This window comes from Lissotriton helveticus, chromosome 2_1 (assembly GCF_964261635.1).
Source record: "Lissotriton helveticus chromosome 2_1, aLisHel1.1, whole genome shotgun sequence".
In the NCBI taxonomy this organism is placed as follows: Eukaryota; Metazoa; Chordata; class Amphibia; order Caudata; family Salamandridae; genus Lissotriton; species Lissotriton helveticus.
The window spans coordinates 1,332,900,327-1,332,923,083 of NC_136059.1; the positions used below are offsets into that span (position 1 = coordinate 1,332,900,327).

Consider the following 22,757-nt stretch of genomic DNA (forward strand, 5'->3'; position numbering starts at 1 on the left):
AGTGCGCTTTAAGATAGCTAGGGATCTAGACAAAATTTGGCGTAATATCCAGGCCTTCTGTAACGTGAAGTTTTTTCATCCTAATTTGATTTTGTGGGGAAACCCTGGTTTACCGGGAATATTCAGCGATGGATTAACTAACATATGGGGAGCGCATGGAATAAAAAGGCTAGGGGATTTGTATGGAGCACAAGGGTTCCTGAGTTTTGAAACACTTAGAATATTATATAATATCCCTGACTCCATGAAGTTTAAGTACATAAAGATATTTGACTTTTTTACTCGAAAAATGAAACTAAAGAATATCTCTGATTCTAGCATATGGGATCATTTCTATTCACAGGAAACTAAATCACTAATTAGTGGCTGTTATAAATCTTTCAATACCTATAGAAACATGGACTGCAGTATAATATCAGAGAAGTGGAGCAGGATGTTAGGGACCAACATTACTCCGGCTGTAATTAGTCTATCTCTACGTAATATAAATAACTTGGTCTCTTCGTCAAGTTTAAGATTGCTGCAATTTAAAATAACCTGTATGCTTTACCATACCCCAGAAAGAATTACCAAATGGGCTTTGAATAGTATATACAGTGAACAAACTAAATGCCCTAAGTGCGCGTTGGCTGCAGCAGATCTGGTGCACATATTTTATACTTGCCCTAAACTACTAGGATTTTGGACATCTCACCAGAACATAATGACACTGAAATTAGGGAGTATATCTCCCTTAGATTCTGCGTTAGTTATGTTAGATACTAATGTTAGGAACATCCCACAAAAACCCTTATTCACTATTATGGTAACCTGCGCTAAACTTATAATTGCTCGTGCCTGGATATCCCCTAATCCTCCACACATAATGGAATGGTGGTCTCTTTTTAATGAAATTTATAGTATGGAATTGGCGCTTCCTAGGCTTAGGGGTACTAAGTCTCTAGCTAAATTCAATAAGATTTGGGGGTCTCTCATATTCTAGGTGAAACATTATGTATTATCTAAATCATTACTGACTTCTGTTGTATATTTCTTAAGATATATGTATATACTTTGTCTGGATCCAATAAGAATTTGCCAAATGATTTAATGCCAACCTAATGTCAATCCTGTAGACGTTTAGATCACTTCTTTTTGTTTGATTCATTTTGTATACTGTTGTTTCCTGTGTTGCTAATAAAAAATAAAGAAAAAGAGTTACACTGTGAGGGATCCGTGGATGAATGGACGGATGAGTAAGACAGGAAGGGTTGATGGATAAGGAGCGGATGTACCACCGTCGTGTTGGATGCATTGACAGTATCAGGATTGTGGATGAATGACCCTGAGGGTGGACAGTTAAATGAATGAGAGCGTGAGGCTGATGGATGAATGGGTTGGTGAGTGATATAATGAAAGTGATTGAATGGGCTGAAATCTGAGCAGAGGGATTAGAAGGTAAAAGTGTACATATGGATGAGTAGATAAATATTTTAATAAGAGTTAAGAAATTGATACATGAGTAGTTGGACAGAAGAGAGTCGGGATGGATGAATGAACAAGAATGTTAAGATGAACAGATGAATACCCGAGTGTGCAAACGTATAAATGAGTGTGAGAAATATATATGAATGAATAAATGGGACGGATCCGTAATGGCGTATGTCTGAATGAATGCAAGGGTGCTTAAACATGAGGGAGAAAGAAAGAAAGAAAGAAAGAAAGAACGACAGAAAGAACGAAAGAAAGAAAGAACAAAAGAAAGAAAGAACGAAAGAAAGAACGAAAGAAAGAAAGAAAGAAAGAAAGAAAGAAAGAAAGAAAGAAAGAAAGAATAGATGAAAGAGAATTCGCGAGTGGGTGATAGAGGTAGGAGTGGATGAAAATGTGAGGTTGGGTAAAACTGGGTAACGGACAAGGTTAATCAATTAAAGTGAGACTGTGGTTATGCACACAGGTATGATATAAAGGTGGTAAATAATGCCTCGAGACATCAGAGGTCTAAAGGCAGACTAGGGACTCCTAGAGAGTAGGGCAGCTGTCCCACTGAGACGTCTGCCAAACCAGAGCTGCTGCTCTGCGTCTCCACCGTTGGGTCAGTGAAATGCGGCGTGTGCGCCATGTTCTTTTTGGTACCACGTGGCATTTCTGTTCGTTTAACACACTGCCCAAGCTGGAGTTAGTGAAAGTTAAACGAACTCTGAAGAGCACTGACACGAATTGAGTTTTTTTTCTCTCTGTGGTTGCCATTCATTGATCTTCCCTGCCCATGACTGCCATGCCTCATGACCCCGAAAATATTCACTTTTGCTATTTGTCTTGTGAAAAAGGCTTGCCGATAGCCCGATAGCTGCCAGCATGCAATGGGATACCTTAGCTCCTCCTACCACATCAAATGTATACATTTTAATGCACGTTTTTACAGAAGAATACGACATCTTCGTCATGGTTTTCACACCGATGTATTCTTCATCCACTTGTAACTGTATTGGCAAAGGCCCATCTCCACAGTTTGAGTGTGGATACTCAAATTCTTAAGCCGATCATCTACATCTTTTGGGAATTAAATATTTCTCAGAGAAAGATAGATTGATGTCATTATTGAGACAACCTGAACACTTCATGTAAAAGCCATTAGGAATTTTGATATCTGGGTAGTGGGGTGTATTGTTCCCTACCTTGGATTTTTGAGCTGCCTATCTAGTTACTACAGTCACCAACAAGCATTAGCAAAACCAAAAGGTCTCGCCTGCGAGAGCTATTGGCTTTGTGAATTTTTTTCCATGTTATACAGCAGTGCAGCAGCTGTGCAACATGGCTCAAAGTTTTAAAAAGCGCTATGCAGCAGCAGCGCTCCACGTCATAGTGTTTTTTATTTTAAACTTTGTAATTTTGCAGAACAGCGATCCTTCTGTCCATCAAGGCTCAAACAAATTACATAGCAAATGCTCTCGTAGGTGAAACCTATTGGCATTTCCAATGCTTGCTTTCTTTTTCAATGAAGAAAACCTCTTCTTTTAAACGGCAATACATTTTGGGGTGTTTTCCTTCCCAGTAATGATACTGAAAAAATCATCTGTTTCCGACATTCTCAGCAATGAATTTGTGAGTGTTTTCAGGATATGAAACTATTACAAATGTTTAATAGTTGTCCACAAACTTTGGTATTCGCACGTGTTCACCATCTTCAACATTCACCAATTAGCTCACTGTAGTGTTCTTAAGTATGTCATGTCGAATGTTAAGGCCGTCATGGTTAGAGCAGTAGAGGGTTGACACGGAGCAGGAGAAGACAGTTATTATTTATTTATTTATAACGTTTTATATAGCGCAAACTTTACCCAAGAGGGTATCAGAGCACTTTACATTTAGGATTGTTGCGTTACAAGTTACATCAGATACAAGAGCATAGTAAGGTACAGTACACATAAACAATGTTTCAGTAATTCGTAGGAGGGAGGGGAGGAAGGAGTAATAGCGGGTAGACGAGGAGGAACAATGCCCAATGTCCGGCTGGGTAGGTGACGGTCAAGGGGGAAACCAGGGCCTATCACCTCATTAGCTGTCAAGCAGCTCCACCGGTCCTCAGCCATGTTGCTCAGGTCTCCCGGTTCGGGAAAAAACTATTTTTAGTTTATTTGATTTGCGAAGGTTATATAGCGCTATCTAGACCCGGAGGTATCAGAGCGCATAACCAGGGGAACGTTGCATTAGAAGGTACATCAAAAGGATTATAAAGCGCTGGCTAGACCCGTACGTATCAGAACGCTATAACAGAGAAACATTGCATTACAAATTACATGAGTTACAATAGCATAGTATGGTACAGTAAACAAACAACGAGGTTGAGAGAATTTATAGGAAAGGAGGGGAGGAAGGCGCCATAGCAGGGAGATGAGGAAGAACTGTGTCCAATGTCCGGAGAGACAAATAGAGAGGGAAAGGGGAGAGGTGGAGTGAGAAGGGAGAGGAGGGGGAAGACGGAAAAGAAATAAAGGGAAAGTCAGCCCAAAGACCGAGTGGGTAGGAGACGGCCAGGGAGATAATCCAAAGCCATTCTCCTCTATAGCTCTCTAGGAGGCTCCAACGGGCATCGGTCCGAAAGCTGGAAAGAAAGACGACAAAGAGAAAGCAGAGCGCCAGAAATACGATGGGGGGTGGGGGAGACAGGGAGAAGGGGAGACACTGTGCCCAAGGTCCGGCTGGGCAGGTGACGGTCAGGGGATGAACCAAGTTGCTGTAATAGGTGGCTCCTGCTGGTGGATGTATAAGCTGTCTTTTTTATACTGAATAAATCTTCACTCCTGAACCTATTTACTCATTCTCGTTACTTCCCGAATTGGCGACGAGCGGAAGAAGGCAGCACTCACCTTTTTCTTCAAATCAGCAGCGTTGTTCCCGCTGTTTTTCTACTGGAAGTGTTATCTTGCTCTCTGCTACTGTCGCCTCGATCCCCAGAGCCTTTCAAGGTCTGGTAGGATTGTGTTTTTGTCCTCGTTTTGGGTTAATTGAGTTCGGGTGGTGTGGCTGACCGTTGGAGCCCTGCACTTTTTCTTGCGCTGAGACCTGACTTCTTCGGTTGGCACGCGCACTCTCCTGCATGCGCACTTATTGGAAAACAGAGTTCTGCGCAATGATGCCTGAGATTTAACATCAGTCGTTCTGGGAACATGCTGACGCTACGTGATGACGCTTGGCGGCCATCTTAGTTTAGGTTGAAGTTCCTACACTGTTGTGCATCACAGTGATGCGCACACCTTGTTCTTTTAATGAAATATCGGTGGATACAACACATTACAATCTACTTAGTTTGATGTGCATCCTGGTATTTATACAGCGCGGTGATGTGCACTCCATTGCTTGTTTATTCTGCAGCTAAATTTTGCGCACAGCGGTGATGCGCACACTGTTCATTGTCTATTCAGTGGCTGTTAGTGCATCACAGTGATGCACACACCTTTCTTGCTTGTTGTATTACTATGATTAACTACAGTCATGTTTACTTACAATTTTTTTTAAAAATAAGGTTACCATTTTTTTTCTTTGTTGCTTATTTATTCTTTTACTGATAGTATCTGTGAAAATTTCAAAATGGCTAATATTGCTGCACCTCCACATTTTCTACAAGTTGCAGGGGAGCTTAGTATTGAATGGGAGCTTTGGTTTCCTATGTTTTTAGCGTACGTTGACGTCTTTGAAAAAGAAGACTGTTCAGCAAAAAGGAAGCTAGCTTTACTTAAGCATTGTTTGGGAGGTGCAGGTTTGAAAGAATTCAATAAACTTTCTCTTATTGAAGATGCTGGTGACATGGATGTTTTTGAAAAATCCACTAGACAAATGAAGGTTTGTTTTGGGAAAAAGATCAATGTTTTAATGGTAAGATTCAAATTCTATTCACGGGCGCAAAAGGAAGAAGAGTCTATAGAGGATTATGTATCGCGTTATGTACTTTAGCCAGTTCTTGTACATTTGAAACCATTACTTTTGAACAAGTACTTAGAGCTCAAATAATGATGAAGACCAAAAGTTAAAAAATACAAGAAAGACTATGGTTAGGTACAGAATCTTCTCTTAGTGCGGTATCGAACAGCCTGAGAAATTTGACACAGAAATTAGAAGTCAAAATACCAAAGTGCAAAATATTGAACCAGAAGTTTCTCTAGCAAAAAATCAGACAGGATCTAAAAACAGCCTGAATACATGAACCAAGAAAGATGTTGAAAAGAAAACATTAGAGAACAACATTTTTGTCAAAAGAAACACTGTATACTGCTACAGGTGTGGTAGTACCAACCATGTTGGTGATTACAAAGGTTGTCCTTCTTGGGAAAAAATATGTGTGAGATGTAAAAAAAGGTCATTTTTATAAAGTATGTCGGTCTTCTCAAAAGGTTAATTACATCGCTTATGATGAAGATGAAGTTCCTTATGAATTAAATTCTATACTTGGGGTTAGTGATTCCAATCACAAGAGTTTTCCCACTTGTACTGCAAGGATTGACGACAAACCTGTTCACATGATGGTTGATTCTTGTGCTTGGTATAGTATTATCTGGAAGAAATTGTTCAGTGAGCTTTGGGGTACGAGGAAATTGTTTCCACTGGATATTCATCCTGGTGGTTATTCTGGTCACAAGATTGATCTTGAAGGTTCCATGTGGGCAGACATAGAATTTGAAGGAAGAACAACTAGAGGGAAGGTATATGTTGCCACTAAAGGGGTAGCTATTGAAGGTTGGCCGCATCAACAAGAACTTGGCATTAAATCAGATCCTAATGCTTCACCCTCTGTCAGTGTGGTCTCTGTTGACAATGAGAAATTCGTTAACAGAATCAAAGAAACTTTTCCTAAAGTTTTTGTCAATTCATTATGTGAATACATTTATTTCAAACATAGAATAATTTTAAATGATGAAGCTATTCCTGTCAGGCACAAAGTAAGGAATGTATCTTTAGCTTATAGGAATAAACTTAAAGAGATGTTGAATGATTTGGTTCATAAACGCATAATTTAGCCCATAGAATCATCACCTTGGGTTTCTCCCATTGCTTTATCGCTTAAAGGCACAAGAGATCTTCGTCTATGTGTGGATCTTCTCAGTTTGAATAAGGAGATTTGGGTGAACAAATATCCTCTACCCAACATCCATGAATTAATTTCTACATTGTCTGGTGCTTCTGTTTTTTCCACCATTGATCTTGCAAGTGCTTATCATCAGGTGGAATTGCACAATGAGTCTAAGCGCTTAACAGCTTTTGTTACACCAGAAGGCATGTTCCAGTTTTTACGTATGACATTTTCTGCTTCTGTCTTTCAATGGTTAATGAAGGAGCTTTTAGAAGATTGTAAGGGAGCTATTGCCTTCCAAGATAATATTTTCATTTTTGGAGGGACGTGTGAAGAACATGATAAAAATGTGGATCAAGTGTTGAGAAAAGTACAAGAAGAAGGATTAACTTTGAAGTTTTCCAAATGTAAATTTAGACAAAGTAAAGTTGAGTACTTGGATCATGAGATTTCTAGCGAGGGTGTCAAACCCAAACTCAACCATTGGTTCACTCACCACAGAAAGCTAGGTTTTATAAAGAGGGCACTGCCAATGTCGTTTCTATGAACTACATACAGTAGTAGGGATTCAGATCAATTATTTCTCACACTCCTCTGTGGCAGCTGAACTCACTCCTCTACCAACCTGCTGGATTCTGATTTTGAGCAATCCTGCGCGGGAAATCCAGGCCAAAAAAACTGTTAACACATTTGAAATAAAAAATAACTTCTGAGCCATCAGATAGTATGCATTTACAGTGTCAAAGACTGAACACTAAAGTGGGCTGTTGAGCTCCCTTCTTGAGTCTAGTCTACATTTGTCTGGATAGAACTCGCTTTACGTTACCCCGGACAAAACATGGGAGCTAGGTCTATATAAACAGAACCTCAATCACTAGAAGTCAGACCAACACCATGACCAACCCGTGTATAGATTCCCATGTTGGGCCGAATATACATGCGCACCATCTTTTTGTAGTTTTATATGGTGCAAACTTGAGCCAAGAGAGTGCTTCACATGAGCACCAGGTATCACACAATATCAGATTCATGCTTTTTTTTGAGGTATGGGGAGATTAAGTGATTTGCCCAGAATCACAGGATGCTGAGCAGAGGCCAGGAATGGAACCTGGTTCCCCAGTTCTAAAGTTGGCAGCTCTGTCCATTAAGCCTATTAGCCATGAATGACCGGGCGTCAAAGAGGTTAGAGTATCAGCAGTAGTTTTTCAGCAGCAGCCTTCTAAAAAGTAAGCACCCTATTTGTCAGTATCTAGGAGGCAATCAGGGGCGTAACACAAGCCCCTTGCAGCCCCGGCAACCCGGGGGGGGGGGTATGAGGGGGCCTTTAGTCAGGCCAAGGTTAATAAATGTCTGTGAAATATGGGAGACTCAGAGGTCCCTCCTTTAAAAATGTGATGAGGGGCCCAAGTCTACCACATCTCACAGACATATATTGGCTTTGACCAAACAACCCCTCCCCGAACGACTGAGGGCCTATTGAAGGGTTGGGCCCCCTGGCCAGTGGTCGACCCACAGGAGCTGCAGGGGTTTGTATTATGCCTAGATTTTGGGAGAGGTTGAAACAGCGTGCCTATTGCTATAGCGTTACAATCGTGCAACGGGCCCTATTGCAGGCAAGGAAATGGCCGCTCTATAAGCACTTGGGTACTTAGGACTCTAGACCTAGTGCCATCGCTCCTGCTGCACCACTGATAGATATATCCCTTGTCTATTGATGACCTCTGGAATAGAAGCGTTTGTTATGTTTATCCATTTGTAGGTCGTTGTCATTCAGCCTCGGGTCAGCCAGGTGTGTGTACTGCAGTTGCATTTATCTGTACCCCACATCGCTCACAGATAAGTAGGCGGTGGAAGTTCAACCTCTTTAGCTTCCTTTGGTGACTCAAAACCTCTAGGGGGACTAAAACCTCTTTGGGACTGATATCAGAGGCCCAAAATCAGCTTGCCGCGAGTTACTGCTATACCGAAGCCTCAAGCGCAAAGAGACAATGAAAGGATTTATTCCCCGAAATAGGAACCAAAGGCTGGTTCTGACTGTGAAGGCGTAACACTGTACCTACACCTTGCCTCTCTATTAGTCAATCTATTGCTATTTCTCATGTTTTGACCTTTCTTTAACCCCTTAATTGCTGCCGTCGGCCAACGGTCGTCACGGCCACTACCTCCCCAGTGCTGCGCACGACCGTTGGACGTCCATTCAGCACTAGTTCCAATGGACAGCGCAGCACTGGGGAGGTTTATTTACAAGCTCTAAAGGGGTTAATTGGAAATCAGCACATGAAAACCGCTGTCTTTTGCCTGCAAACCTCTCACGTGCTATTCCCAAATCGTGACCGACATATACGTGTACCAAATTATCCTGTCTTAAAATGATAAACCCTTTTGCCAAAAGTGTGGGCGTATCGTAGACGACAAAGAGTAGTTCAGGACACGAGCAACAACCTACAATGAGTGTATTTCTCAACAGCAACAATGAAACGGGCCAATAAACAAAGGTTAATTTGGTTGTAAAATTATGACCAAATGTATCTATTTTATGCCTACCAGGAATTCTTAAGGTGATTCCTGGCTGGCATAAATATCCATTTACGATGAAGGAGAGATCCACCATGAGCAGGGATGTCTCTACCATCATAAATCCCTCTTGAGCAGTAGAAATTGGCTTCTCACGTTGTGGTGCCTTGGAAGATTGTGAACTCTCATTAACATGGAAGTTGCTGGAAACTCCTATCTGTCCCTATTTCCCCCCCAGGAAATGGTCAGAAATGTACTCCAGCAGAGGGCTGCAGTAACTCCACTTCCAGGTTTGGAAGAGAAGCAGTAATATCCAGCCCAACCAGTGTGTGATATGGGCTTTCTCCACAGGGAAAAACGTCCTCCTTGCATGTTGGCTCAAGCACTTTTGGAGAATATTCCTTGCCCGTTTAGTAGCGATCTGTAAATCAAGCGAGTTGCCCACCTCAGGACTGGTGGCAGCAGGACCACATACACCCCAACACTTGTTTCTGTCATATACAATCAATGGCACCTGTACTGTGGACTTCACTTACCCTTTCAAGGCATGTTTCTATTGTACGTCAGCGGTGGCTCCTCTGCTATGGCAGAGGATCGTCACCCTTCCCTTCCAGCGACATAAAGAAAATAAAAATAAAACAATAATAAACTGTTATTATCATTTAATATTGTGTCCCGTAGTCTTGTGGACGGGGCCACTGGGATAACAGGCACCCACGGGGAGTGGAATGCCCTGTTATCAGCATGCATGACAGTTTGTCCGCCACCGCCACGATCCACCACTGTCAAACGGGGCTGCTGCCTGCCTGACAGGTTCCGAGTTTTTTGTGGTGCCGTACGGGCAGTGTGGGGGTCCTGCGGCAATGCCTTTCAACGGCACCTATGTATTTCTTAGAAAGGCACTGCCGCAGGACACCCACAGATCATTCCAGCACGGCATGGACTGTGAAGTGCATGCCGTGCTAGAACTGGGGGTGCATGCTCACAAGGAAGCACAACATGGGTCCCCCCGCATGCACCCCCGTGCAAGGGGCACGAGGGGCCATGCAGGGACCCCTTTGTTTTGTGACCGCCAGTAGTTTCTTGGAGAAAGAACCTTCATGACTCCACTGGTGGTCCTGAAATTTGTAATATGCATGGCGGTGTCGCAGCAGCACCGCCGTGCCCCCGCGAGTCGGAATACCAGACTCGTAACCAGGCCCTTAATCTAGTTAACAAATGCTTTCCTCTTAGCCCCCACCGCACCCTCCTTATCTCTGAGCCAAACTCCAACCTTAGTCCACAGCTCAATTTGGTGAGCACCTCCCCTTATATTTTCCCTTTAAAGTACTGAGGAAACGTAAATAGTATTTAAGTAGGTAATAGATGTCCCTAAAACACATTTCAGAAATAATTTTCAATAACACGCTCCTCTAAATGCTCAATATTTCCTATTTCAGAGTTTAAATGTCTCTTAATTTGTAGTTTGCGGTTCCACACAGTGGACTCTGGTATGTTAATGTATTTATTTTTTTATTCCCTCCATGCAGCACTCCGAGATGGTTGACCTAACGGACTTGAAATCTCTCGCGGATTTCTTCCCATCTGACAAGCAGCTGACAAAGGTCACTCTGACTCTACCGCATGAGGAAGTGCAGCTGAAGGTAAATTCCCGTCATTTAACACGAGGCTGTTGAACATGACCGAGTTGACTCTCAGATTTCTTGTGTAACTTTCTGCTTCCTCTTTCCCAGTAGTTTGAAAAACAATTCAGGTCGAGCTCAAATTCCTAATAGCTTTGTACGTAGCGGATTGTTTTCTACTCCCTCCTTTCTCTGAACACCTTAGGTAAAAACCCTGCTCTCCATTTCCACCAACTCTTTATATGTGACGCAGCCTTGAAACGTGATTAGAGGAGAAAAGAAACCGCGCCTCGCCCATATCACCTCTCAATTCCCTCACCGTTAGCAGTTTCCTCGGTTGTTTGACCGTCTTCTGTTTTTCTGTCATAATATGGAGTCCTCTGGGCTCTTCTCCTTAAGCTTCAAACCCTTAGGACCCATGGCATTGCCCAATTGTCACCCCACGAACCCTTCCTGTCACTTAATCCTCGACAATTTGCGCTACACTTACCATAAATGTTGCTATTTTTTGTCCGTTCACGTCTCCCTTCTACTTATTCATATAACGCCCGCCTAATATGTTGTTAAGTACAGTGCTGCTAACGCTCCAACTAAAGGTAAAAAAAAACACAACAAAAAACAAGCTTTACACGTAAGTAAATACAAAACGGCCAAAGCACATGGTGGTTTCAGAAAGCAGTGTATTGCGGTGGGTTACCACTATGTCACTTCTTGGCAGGAAGCAGAGACTCCCAATCACGGCTTTGAGTGGGATAACAAAAACTGGGGTGTCTCCCAAAGGGGGGTGGCCAATGTAATTAAGGGCGTGGCTTAAAAACAAGTGAGATAAAAGTGTGTGATTAGCATAGTGTGCCGCACAGCTTGTATTTTGCTGTTTCTGTTATTGCATCCACATATATGATACAACAAGTAACTGCATACCTACAACAAGTCATGAGTATTGGCTTTGCCAAAGGTGGTGAGTTGCCTAAGATATATAAACAGCAACTATGGCTTGAATATAATTAGGCTTTCCTGTTTTCAGTTTCTATTTTTGGTAAATTCTGGTGGGGTTTTTTCAGTGTTTTGAATATCTTAAAAAACAGTTATCAGTGGTTACACATTTTCGCGCCACTAAAAACAAAAGAAAAAGTGTTTTTCCGGTGTTTATTGAATGTTTTGCTTTTTTTTGCTTGCTTTCTGCACTGAAAGAACAGGGTATATAAACTGTGTACATATAGTGTATATGAGTTCCAAATAGATTTTTGCAAATTAATCTTATTGTAGTACACCATACAATACTTCTTCAGTGAGTCTTTGGGTCATGTGCGCTCCCTGTTTCCTTCCCATGTAAACATCTGTGAAAAGGCCCTCTCAGCATTCATAGTCCCTTGGGATGAGAACCATCAGCTAAGGGACACAGTTGGAATGACTCTTTGATGCCACATAAAGCACAAAATGATAAATATTTGTGTTTTAGTTCCTGTGCATAAGAAAACTGTGCACCAGAATGGACAAAAAGTCAATAGCATCCCTCATTAACTCTTAAGACTGTAAAGATGCTTTCAGCATACCATCTAACAAGTGGCAAGGATCTCCTACAGGGAATTACTTCAGCTCAGGTATCAATTTGACAGGTCATCACACAACTTTTTTATATACATAGCTGAATCACTGCAAATACAAACAATATCACTGCAATCTTTTTTTTTGTTTTTGTCCTCATCTCCACCATGGTTGTAATCTGTCGAAACTGTGGACAGGGAAGGATGGCATATCGGGGAGTTTACATGCTGTCTCAGTCGAAGACTGGTAGGGGTATAAACAATGTACTGATCTGCTAAAACCCTACAGCTATGTCGTTCACCCAGCCAATCCTTACGCCTTGTTGCATGTAGTTCAGATTTTTACCATTAGCCAGTTACCACCATTACTTGTAACACCAATTCGCTGAGAGAAAGGGCGGAGATGTTTTAGCAGGGAGAGTATATCATGGCCTCGTAATCATCGGACCTGGGGGAAAAAAAAAAAAAAACCCAGCTCAGACTAATGGGACCAATCGAGTATCTGCCAAAAAGCTCTTTTATCTGGTTTCCCGGCCCTGGCGAGATCAATTTTTGATATTTGTAACATGGAGGAACACCAGTCATGAAACGACGGAGGAGAAGCCTCTTTCCACCGCTTGCAGATTTCTCTACGGGCCACCAAGATAGAGTAGAACAAAAGGTTGTTAGCAGGACTTCGCTTTTGATCCACTAAACCAAAGATTACTAGCCGAAGATCTATAACCACTGTGGAACCTATTGAAGATTTTAGTTTGTTGCCAATTGAATCCCAATAAGACTTTAAGTGTGGGCAGTCATAAAACATGTGTGCGTCTGAGGCTGCCACTAGACCACACCGGGCACATGCCACCGGTTCCCCTGTTGAAAATTTAGACAGTCTCTGGGGGGAGTAGTAGGCCCTGTGAAGGGTAAAAAGGTGGTTCCTGTGGAGCCAGGCTGGTTTGACTATGTCCCAGAGAACATTACAGGAGATTAGCCATAAATCGGTCAAATTCACAGAAGGCAACAGGGAGCTCCATAATAGGACTGGAAGATGGAATTCCCCATCGATCTCTTCCAAGATTAGGTTATACCAAAGGGAAACCTCCTTGGGTGCCGGTGTTTTATCAAGCAAAGAGGACTCCAGTTGGCTACCTTCTCCTAGGGGCATGTTGAAACGACGGGGACCTCTAGCTGACTGTGCTTGTGCCCAGCTTGAGATGTGCAAAAACTTCAATCTAGAGAGGTTGGGGCCCACCTTGCTCACTAGATGTTCCCAGGAAAGCATGGCCCCTTCCACAAACAGGTCACCCCATGTTGAGATTCCAGCGTCTATTAATGGAATTACCAGTGTATCGTTTACCCAACCTGGGGGAGCAGGGAGATCCCATATAGGATATCTGTTCGAATGGTATCCTAGTTTAGTAGCAACTCTGAGATTGAACCAAGTTCTTGCTAGGCCCTGCAGCACCTTCAGTTTGACCTTCTTGAAAAATTTGGGGTCTCCAACCTTAAAAAGAAAACCAGACTGCCCCAATCCTTCACACTGTAATAATGCTGTAAACATCATCCCTATGCCTTGGTCTGATGGAGTGTTTAGCAACATTCGGGCATGTGTCATCTGAAAAGCCCACGCGTATATCTGAAGGTCAGGACCGGCCAGACCACCCTTCTCCCTGCGACGCCTTAACTTCTTCCAGGCTATTCTTACACTCTTGTTCTTCCAGATAAATGAAGAGATGTCACTCTGCATCTTTGCTATTAATGTTGTGTCAAAATATAGTGGTATACTGTTAAAAATGAAAGTCAACTTAGGTAAAATGGACATTTTCACTAGGTTTGCACGACCCAGGATTGTCAGTGGAAGATGCCCCCAATATCCCATTAGCTTCCTACATTCTTTAGCAACTAAAGCGAAGTTGGTAGAGGCAATCAAGTTGATATCCTTAACAATTCTTAAGCCTAGATATCTCATGTTACTGCTTAATTGCTCAGAAAGCCCTGTTGCTTCGCTGTTCCACATCATAACTTCGGTCTTGGAGGCATTGACCTCGTACCCTGATATTTTACCGAATTCCAATGCTAAATTTATGGCTGCCGGAAAAGCGGTGCTGATATCTGACGTCATGATCATAATGTCGTCTGCATACAGGGACACTTTTTTTCCCAATCTCCATATCTGAAAGGTGTGATGTTATTGTCCTCCCGAATTTTTTGAGCAAACGGCTCAATATAGAGATCGAAAAGCAGGGGAGATAGAGGGCAACCCTGCCGAGTGCCCCTTGTAATAGTGAATGGGTCTGATAGGCCACCATTGACCAAGACCGAAGCAGATGGATTGTGATATAGGAGTTCCACCACTCTGCGGAAAGCCCGACCCACGCCGAATTTTTCCAAGGCCCCCAACAGGTACAACCAATTGACCCTGTCGAAGGCCTTGGTGGCGTCAAGCGTGAGGATTGCGAGTGGCATAGAGGAGCTAGTTGCCATGTCGATTGCTCCTATCAGGTCGTACGTCAGCTCGAAGAGCTGGCGACCCCTAACAAAGCCCTTTTGGTTGGAATGTAGGACTGAGAGAGCGACCTGACCCAGCCTCTTGGCTAAGAGGGACGCGAAGATCTTATAATCAGCGTTGAGAATTGAGATGGGGCGGTAGGATCCGCAGTCAGTATAGGCCTTGCCTGGTTTCAGGATGAGTGTGATGGATGCGTTATTCCAAGATATGGGCGGTAAGACTCCCTCCTGCAATACTTCATTAAATAACACAGCAAGGAAAGGGGCTATATCGCCCGCAAGGTGCTTGTATATCTCGGCAGGCAAGCCATCAGGCCCCGCCGCCTTACCCCCTTTGCTGTTGCGTATAGCAGTCACCACCTCTTCTTCCGTAACAGCCTGATCTAAAAAAGCGTTTTGTTCTGGGGAAAATGTTGGCAAGGAGATACAATTCAGCCACTCCTTTATTTTCGAGGGAGATGTTATTGTCCTCTTGGTAGATGGTTTGAAAAAAATCTTTAAAGGCTGATCTTATTTCTAGTTCCGAAGATACAGAACCAAAACTAGTTGTTATGGACCCTATGTTATTACGGGTCCAGTCGGTTCTAGACTTCCAAGCTAGTAGTTTACCCGCCCCTTCTCCGAATTCAAAATGGGCTAGTTTACTTGCTTCCCACTTTTGGAGGATGCGCTGATTAAGTACTGAAGCCAGTTGCCCTTTGAGTTCCAGCAGCTTCTCATGTTTGGCCTGTGTAATGGAATTAGGAGCATTGCTGGAAGCTTCTAGTTCAGTTTGGACTAGTAGCAGGTTAGCCTCAATAGATGCGACTTCTTGGGTATACTGCCTCCTACAGAAAGTAGTTTTATTCTTGATAACCCCTCGCAAGGAACACTTAAAAGCGTCCCAAACAGAGCTAGAGCTTGCAGAACCGATGTTAACTAGAAAAAATTCTTGTGCTTCTGCTCTAATATACTCCAGATCGTCTAGAGGTGTAAGAAGGGACCTATCAAGAGACCATGACCTGATCGGGAGTTGAACCAAGTCTTCAAGATCTAAAAGGACTGCGGAGTGGTCCGATAGGTGTGATGGTAGGTAGGTAACATTTTTTACTAAATTAAGCAAAGCTCTGCTTACTAAAAAGAAGTCAATCCTGGATTGATGATGATATTTGAAATTTCAGAAAGAAAAAACGGTATTCTGCCCTGACCTTGCTCTCCAAATGTCTATAATTCCGTATTGATACATAGCTTTAAGTAAAAAAGCTCTGGATTTAGATAAAGTGTGTTGTTGACTAGAGGGGGTTTTGTCTAACAAGGGGTCAAGTACGATATTAAAATCTCCTGCAATTATGACAGGTTCTGGAAAGTGCAGAAGTTCAGAAAATAATGATTCCAAGGCCGAGGGGTCGTCTCGATTTGGCCCATAATATCCAGCTATCGTAAAGCGTGAGCCGCCTATAACCACTGTGGCGATAGCCCATCTGCCTGCGGGGCCTACTTTTTGTGTTATGAGTCTGGTGGTAATAGTTTTCTTAAAAAGAATGGCGACCCCTCTAGTAGTGGCAGTTTGAGAAGTAGAAACAGACAGATCTATCCATCTGTTTTTGTTAACCAAATCGAGTAACTCGGCCTCAACCAAATGTGTCTCCTAAAGTATAATGACCTGCGCATCAAAATCACGTAAATATTGTAAGATCCTATTCGATCTAGGTTTGGTGCGCAGGCCATTAATATTCCAGGAGAGAATCTTAACCCCTTCCATGCTCATGACGAGCTGAGCTCGTCATGAGTTGCGCCGCTCGCATGCTCATGACGAGCTCAGCTCGTCATGTAACGCGTTTTTTTTAACAAGCCGCACAGCGCGAAAATCGCGGGCGCATGCATGCGGTTAATAGTACTCATGGCTGGTATAATTAGTAGGGGTAGACATTACAAGCATACAACCCTTCATCTTTGTCTGAAATATTCAATCTGTCCATTTTTTTGAGATAGAATTGTCAACAACCAATTCGGAAATGAGGAACATTTTATGCTTTTTTACCCTAACCCTAGTGAACACCACCCCCCCACCCTTGAGGATCCCTTGTATGTCTAACCGGAACACGTCCGGTTTGTGGTACCCCAGACCCATTCTAAGCCCCAACGAAGCGTTTTCATTATGTTATTGAGGACTAGATGATGCTACCAGTATAGTTTGATCTATTGTAGCTCCACACCCGATCGGGAGAAGGTCCTCAAGGTGCGAGATGTGCAGGTTATGTTTTTTTCATATCTTGTTAGTGTTAGTGTTATATTATAGTTTTTCTCAAGCAATATCACTGCAATCTTTGTTGAACTTGGAAAGAACCTTTTTTGCAGAGCATTACAAGTGACACTGCGTTCCATGTTTTCCAAAAGTCTGGTGTCATGTTTTCACCACTATCCCAGATGCTTGGTGATATATATACTTGTCACTATACCTTGCATTGAATGTTTAAAGCCTGAAGTGTTGGCAATTCATAAAGCAAACAGCGAGGGGGTGCACTGCTATCTTTCCACAGGTTTCTATCGGATATCGAATTTCAATTAGTTAGGGTGCTCCTGCAGGTGACATGTCCATCCATGCATGTCAATTCTTAATGCCAAACTGTGCAACCACCAATGCGTGAGAGCATCCCTGTCATGGGCACACCATAGGTTCTTAGTAAAAAGACTCCATCAAAGTTTCTTTTAAGTTTCAAAAGTTTCAAAAAGTTTCTTTATTTTTCAAAACTAATATTTCAATTCATATCAGGATTCATGGTTCTTGAAATCATCAAAAAATGAGAAGGTATAGACAATAATAAACATTTGTTACAACGTGAGATTGCATGGATTTACAAATTACAGTCAATGAAGCCGTTTGGACTTAATGACCGGCTGGAATTCAGTTGTTTCATTTAGCCACCCACATCGGTGGTTTTCTGATGCTACATTTCCTTACTGTGTGGTTTACATTGCAGATTGCATTTTTTTTTTTTTTTACTTTTATGTCGATGTATTGACACTCTTAATCATGGCCGCCACACTCGCTCCCAGTACACATTGTCCTCTGTCTATTTTTACTTGTTATGCTCGCCCCACGTGATTGAAGCAGCCGATTTGCGCTACTTCTTAACCGTTAATGACACTCCCCAAACACTCGTAAACACTCAAGACCACTCATCTGGAACCTCGAGTAAGTTTGGGCCCCTTTGGTTAATACGCACGGTGACTGTCACTGTTACTATTTGCCCACACGATTCTTAGAGGCGATGCCACTTGTTATGGTTTAAGCCAAGCATTGAATCTAACACACAGTCCCATATATAGTTTTTCGAGTACAGCTTTCCGTTTCGGTTTAAGCCGAGCCATCGAATTTAACACACAGCCCCACACATTTTTATCGAGCATAGTTTGTCGTTGCTCATTATACTCTACACTTTCTCACCGAGCACAATCAGTTCATCGTCACTTACAGTTGTAGTAAATATCACGCTGCCACCTTTAATATGTTTAAGCATTTATCTAGAGCCATGATTACATGCTAATATAAGTAGTTAAATGTGTTATGTGTCAATCTGATGGTTATAAGCATGCTGATTGCTATATCCTTATGTTTCAGGGCTCCTTGATAAAGGGCCAAGATGCCCGAAATGCATTGGAGTATCTAATAATGCAAATTATAAACAACGACTTTGAATGATGTATCATGATGAGATATACATTAAGCCTGATATGAATTGAAATATTAGTTTTGAAAAATAAAGAAACTTTTTGAAACTTTTGAAACTTAAAAGAAACTTTGATGGAGTCTTTTTACTAAGTACCTATGGTGTGCCCATGGCAGGGATGCTCTCACGCATTGGTGGTTGCACAGTTTGGTGTTGGCAATTCACCCACTATCAATACTGACCCACTAGAAACTATGGTCTGATGTATTAAGGGTTATTACCCATTCTCTGTGGGTAAATGTGATGACACATATTAGGAAAGATTTTTATGAAACCAGCCATTTTACCTATCAGTGAAAGAATCAAATGCAGCCAAAATATCAAATATGAGTTTGATATTTACTGATTCTCTTCAGTTTATAAAATAATTAGACTACACCTAAAATATGAAACTAAACCCTGCATCTTTAGACTAAAGGTCACAAAACTGGGAAAAGTAAAAGGAAGGAGAAACAATATTTTAGTGGCATCCCTAAAGAACAAATCTCAAGCAGAATAATGTTAGCCAGTCTTTCTTACTGCTAGCTTGTGTAACAAAGTTAAATTGTATTGACCTCTTCAGGTAGAATAAAATGATTCTTTCACTCTTTTTCCTTTCTTTGATTGGCATTTAGTTTGTTTTTGTGCAGGTGTTTTTTCAGTGTTTATATGTTTTCACCGTTGAGGGCTATTTTTCTTTAAGTGGGGTTTTATCAGTTATTATAGGTTTAAACCTAAAACCCCACAGCCTAAATATAATATTGAAAAAGCTTCCACTTAAAGCTCTGCGGACACCCCAACAATGTTGCTGCTCCTGAGTTTCAAACAGAGAAGGGAAATCCAGACAGAAAATGACTCTCTTTAAAGTATTTCCCTTCCCCTACAATTTTCACCTGGCAGGACGTCATGCCGTAACTTCTCCACGAGTGAGAAGTGAGCAGTGTGAGCACATGCACATCAATATGCCTGCTGTCACTGCAGTCCGAAAAAAATGGACTGCCCGTGCCAGAGCACAAAACAGAGCCTGATGGAGAACCGTTTCGAGGCCCCCTATAAAAAACTGCCGGTGCTCAGTGTGATGATGCCACTCACGGCGTTGGATCATCGGCCGGGCACATGGAAAATTATGACATGGGGCAGACAATATTAATGAAGCACACACACAGTGGGTGATAGCCGGGAGATGAGCCATGTGTGGTTCCGCTCCTTTTATTCAACCCATGGACCACACCTGGCCTGCGGATGACGTGCCCCTACATCTGGCAAACATGCCGGGAGAAAAGACCGCTGACCTGTTACATCCCTCCCCAAATTGGTCTCTTTGACAGTAGTCTCTAAAGTTCAGTAGGCACCATGTCTCTTTTGACGGCAGTCTCTGACATTCAACAGGCAAAGTCCTGCAGATGCTGGTTAGGCCGAGGGTTCGGCCTGAGGCTGTAGCGATGGGGCTGACTTTGGATGGGTGGTTCACCCCGCAGTGGCATGGTTGGCAGAGGACTTTGGAGCTTCACCTGAGACTGAGCGGGATCCGGGTTTCCGGAGTCTTCACTTGCAGGGCTAAGGGTGTACCCGTCAGGGTCTGGAGGTATCCAGGCGTCCTGATCGGCTGGTGCAGATGGGACTTCCTTGAACCACGATATGTTGCGTGAGATCTCTTTATTCCCTCTCCGGGCAGTCACTATGTACCACTATTGGCCACCACTGTCCAGGTGCCAGGCTTGTGGGTAGTTCGAATCTTCCCACCGGGTCGGCGATCCTTGAGGATTACAGTTGTTCCGGGAAGAGGGACCTTGATGCGGTGTGGCGCTTTTCGCTGGCTTGGTCGTAGCGCCACGCCTGTTGTACCCGTGTGTCTTGGATGCTGTGGGGTGGAGGCCTCCACCCCACACAGGTGGGGATCAGGTCTCTCCAGGGCCCGACGAACATGAGCGCCCAGGGCGTTTGGAGTGTCGTGCAGTGCGGGGCGCTCTGGTACTCCTGGAGGAATGTGTTGAGGCACTGTTCCGGGGCCGCTTGTTTGGCTGTAGCAAAGCCTAGCCTTTTGTTTCGTGTCCTCATGAACCTTTCCACATCCCCATTGGCCTGGGGCCACTGGGGAATGATCCGTCGGTGATGAATCTCGCACTGGTTGAGGAATATGGCGAATTCAGACCTGTGGAACGGTGGCCCTTCGTCGCTCCGAATTTGTGTGGGGAGCCCAAAAGTTGTGAATACTTTCTCGAGGACGGGTGCCACATTAGTGAAGGAGGTTGAGGGGATAGTCTCGACTATTGTATATTTTGAGGAAGCGTCCACCAGGATGACTGTGCTTCTCCCTTCGGGAAACTCCCAAAGTCCATACTCAATTTTGACTATGGGTCGCTGCACGCCTCTTCAGTGATCACCGAAGCAGGCCGTTCTGGCATAAAGGTCACCTGGCAGGCATGACAGCGACAAACCAAGTCCTTGACCACTGCCTCGAACCCTGGGAACCAGACCTTTTCCCTCATCTGGGATTTCATCCTGCTGGTGCCCTGGTGACCGCCATGGCCCAGCTGGGTCACTTGTCTTAGCGCTTGGGGGATCATGAAGTGCGAGCCTCGCAGAAGTACTCCGTCTTGAGTGTCACTCAGCTCGATCCGCACCCTTCATATTTTTGTCAGTTCTTCCCTGTCATCTGGCACCAATATGTTCGCTTGCTGGAGGTAGTCTTTCCACGGCCCTATTTGGATAGCCTGGAGAGTCAGAGCTCGGCTGTCTTCTTGATTTCTTCAATCGTCATTTCCAGAGGGCATGCAGCGACCAAGATCATTTGGATATGCTGTTCTGACCCTTCTGCGTTGTCCTGTTTTTCTTCTGGTAGTCGAGGGGGTGTCGAGATAAGAAGTCTGCAGGGTTTTTCTCTCCGGGTCAATAGACCACTTTCATCTGATAAGGCTGAAGCTGGATAGCCCACCGCTCTATCCTCGGGGCTGGTGAGGGGCGGAACCCTTGAAAAGTGGAAATAGGGACTGATGGTCGGTTACTACGGTGAGGGGTTGGCCACTCAGGTAGAGGTGGAAGTAGTTGCAGGCCCACTTTATGGCGAGCGCCTCTCCCTCGATTTGCTTGTACCTGGCTTCGGTGGGGTCAGACAGTTGCTGACGAATGAGAGGGCCGCCATCGCCCCGGTTCCTGTTCTTGGGCTAGCACTGCTCCTAGCCCCACTGGGTTGGCGTCCACCAGTAACTCAGTGTGCTTTGCTAGGTAGAAATAGGCAAGCATGGCTTCTCCCAGGAGGGCATCCTTGATGTTTTGGAATGCCTCTTCGTCACGTTTTCCCCAGCTCCACTTGACGTCGGTCTTTGTGAGCACCCGTAGTGGCTCGGCGTGGGTTGCGGGGTCTGGGATGAGCCTTCCGCAGTAGGTGGCCATGCCAAGGAAGTTTCTTACCTCTGTGGACGAGGTAGGGGCAGGCGCACTCTGGATCGCTTGAGACTTTCGCGGGTCTACTTGGATACTTTCCTGATTGAAAATGTACTCCAGTGAGGGTTGGAAGAACAGGGTTTTTTCCCAATGCAGCATCATGCCATGCTCGCTGAGGCATCGTAGAGTGCTCTTCTCGTGTTTGTGATGGTCGGCTGCGGTGGCGGAGTGGATCAAGATATCATCACTGATGTTGAAGACCCCGGGCAGGCCGTAGAGCAGTTCACGGATGGTGTTCTGGAATACCCCAGCCGCTGAGGATATTTCGAAATGTTGCCGTTTGTACCGCTACAGCCCTAGATGCGTGTTGAAAGTTCTGATGTACATGCTGTCTTTTGCCAAGGGCAACTGGTGATATCCGTCATTCAGATCTAACTTGGAAAACCAGCAGGATCCATTGACATCCACAATTATGTTTTTCATCGTGGGTGTGATGTGGCGCTCACGCTTGATGGCGTGACTGGGCAGCCTTATGTCGATACACAGCTGTATTGCTCCCGGTTGTTTGGGCTTCTCTGCGATTAATGTCAGGGATACCTACGACGTTGGGCCTGAGACTTTTTCAATTACCCCTTGCTGTTCTATATTTTTCGAGTTCCCTTTCCACTAGGGGGCCTCAGGTGGAACAAGATCCGTTTGTGTCGTAGAGCCATGGGGGTGACTGTCGTGTCAATATGTAGTTTGATGGGGGCACATTTGAGGCATCCTAGCCCTTGGAGAAGCTCGGGAAACTGATCTAATACATTGTTCACCTGGTGTGCTCAGACCCTTCTGGCAAATTACACTAGCCCTAGGGCCTCAGCTGTGTAACTGCTGATCAGGGTGTCCGCCTCTCAGTCTATGACATGGATCGTTGTCATCACCTCGTATCCTTCGGACTTCACGGGTACTGGAATCTTACCTC

The 22,757-nt window shown here is 43.9% G+C and overlaps 1 protein-coding gene across 2 annotated transcripts in view; it reads left to right on the plus strand.

The window, feature by feature from the left end:
- The window catches only part of STAP1 (signal transducing adaptor family member 1), a 651,304-nt gene that overhangs the window by 196,426 nt on the left and 432,121 nt on the right, over window positions 1–22,757 (plus strand). For both annotated transcript variants that reach the window (XM_078676250.1, XM_078676251.1), the window contains exon 3: window positions 10,591–10,704. In XM_078676250.1, coding sequence (XP_078532376.1) covers window positions 10,591–10,704 — 114 coding nt within the window. The remainder of the gene's footprint in view (window positions 1–10,590; window positions 10,705–22,757) is intronic.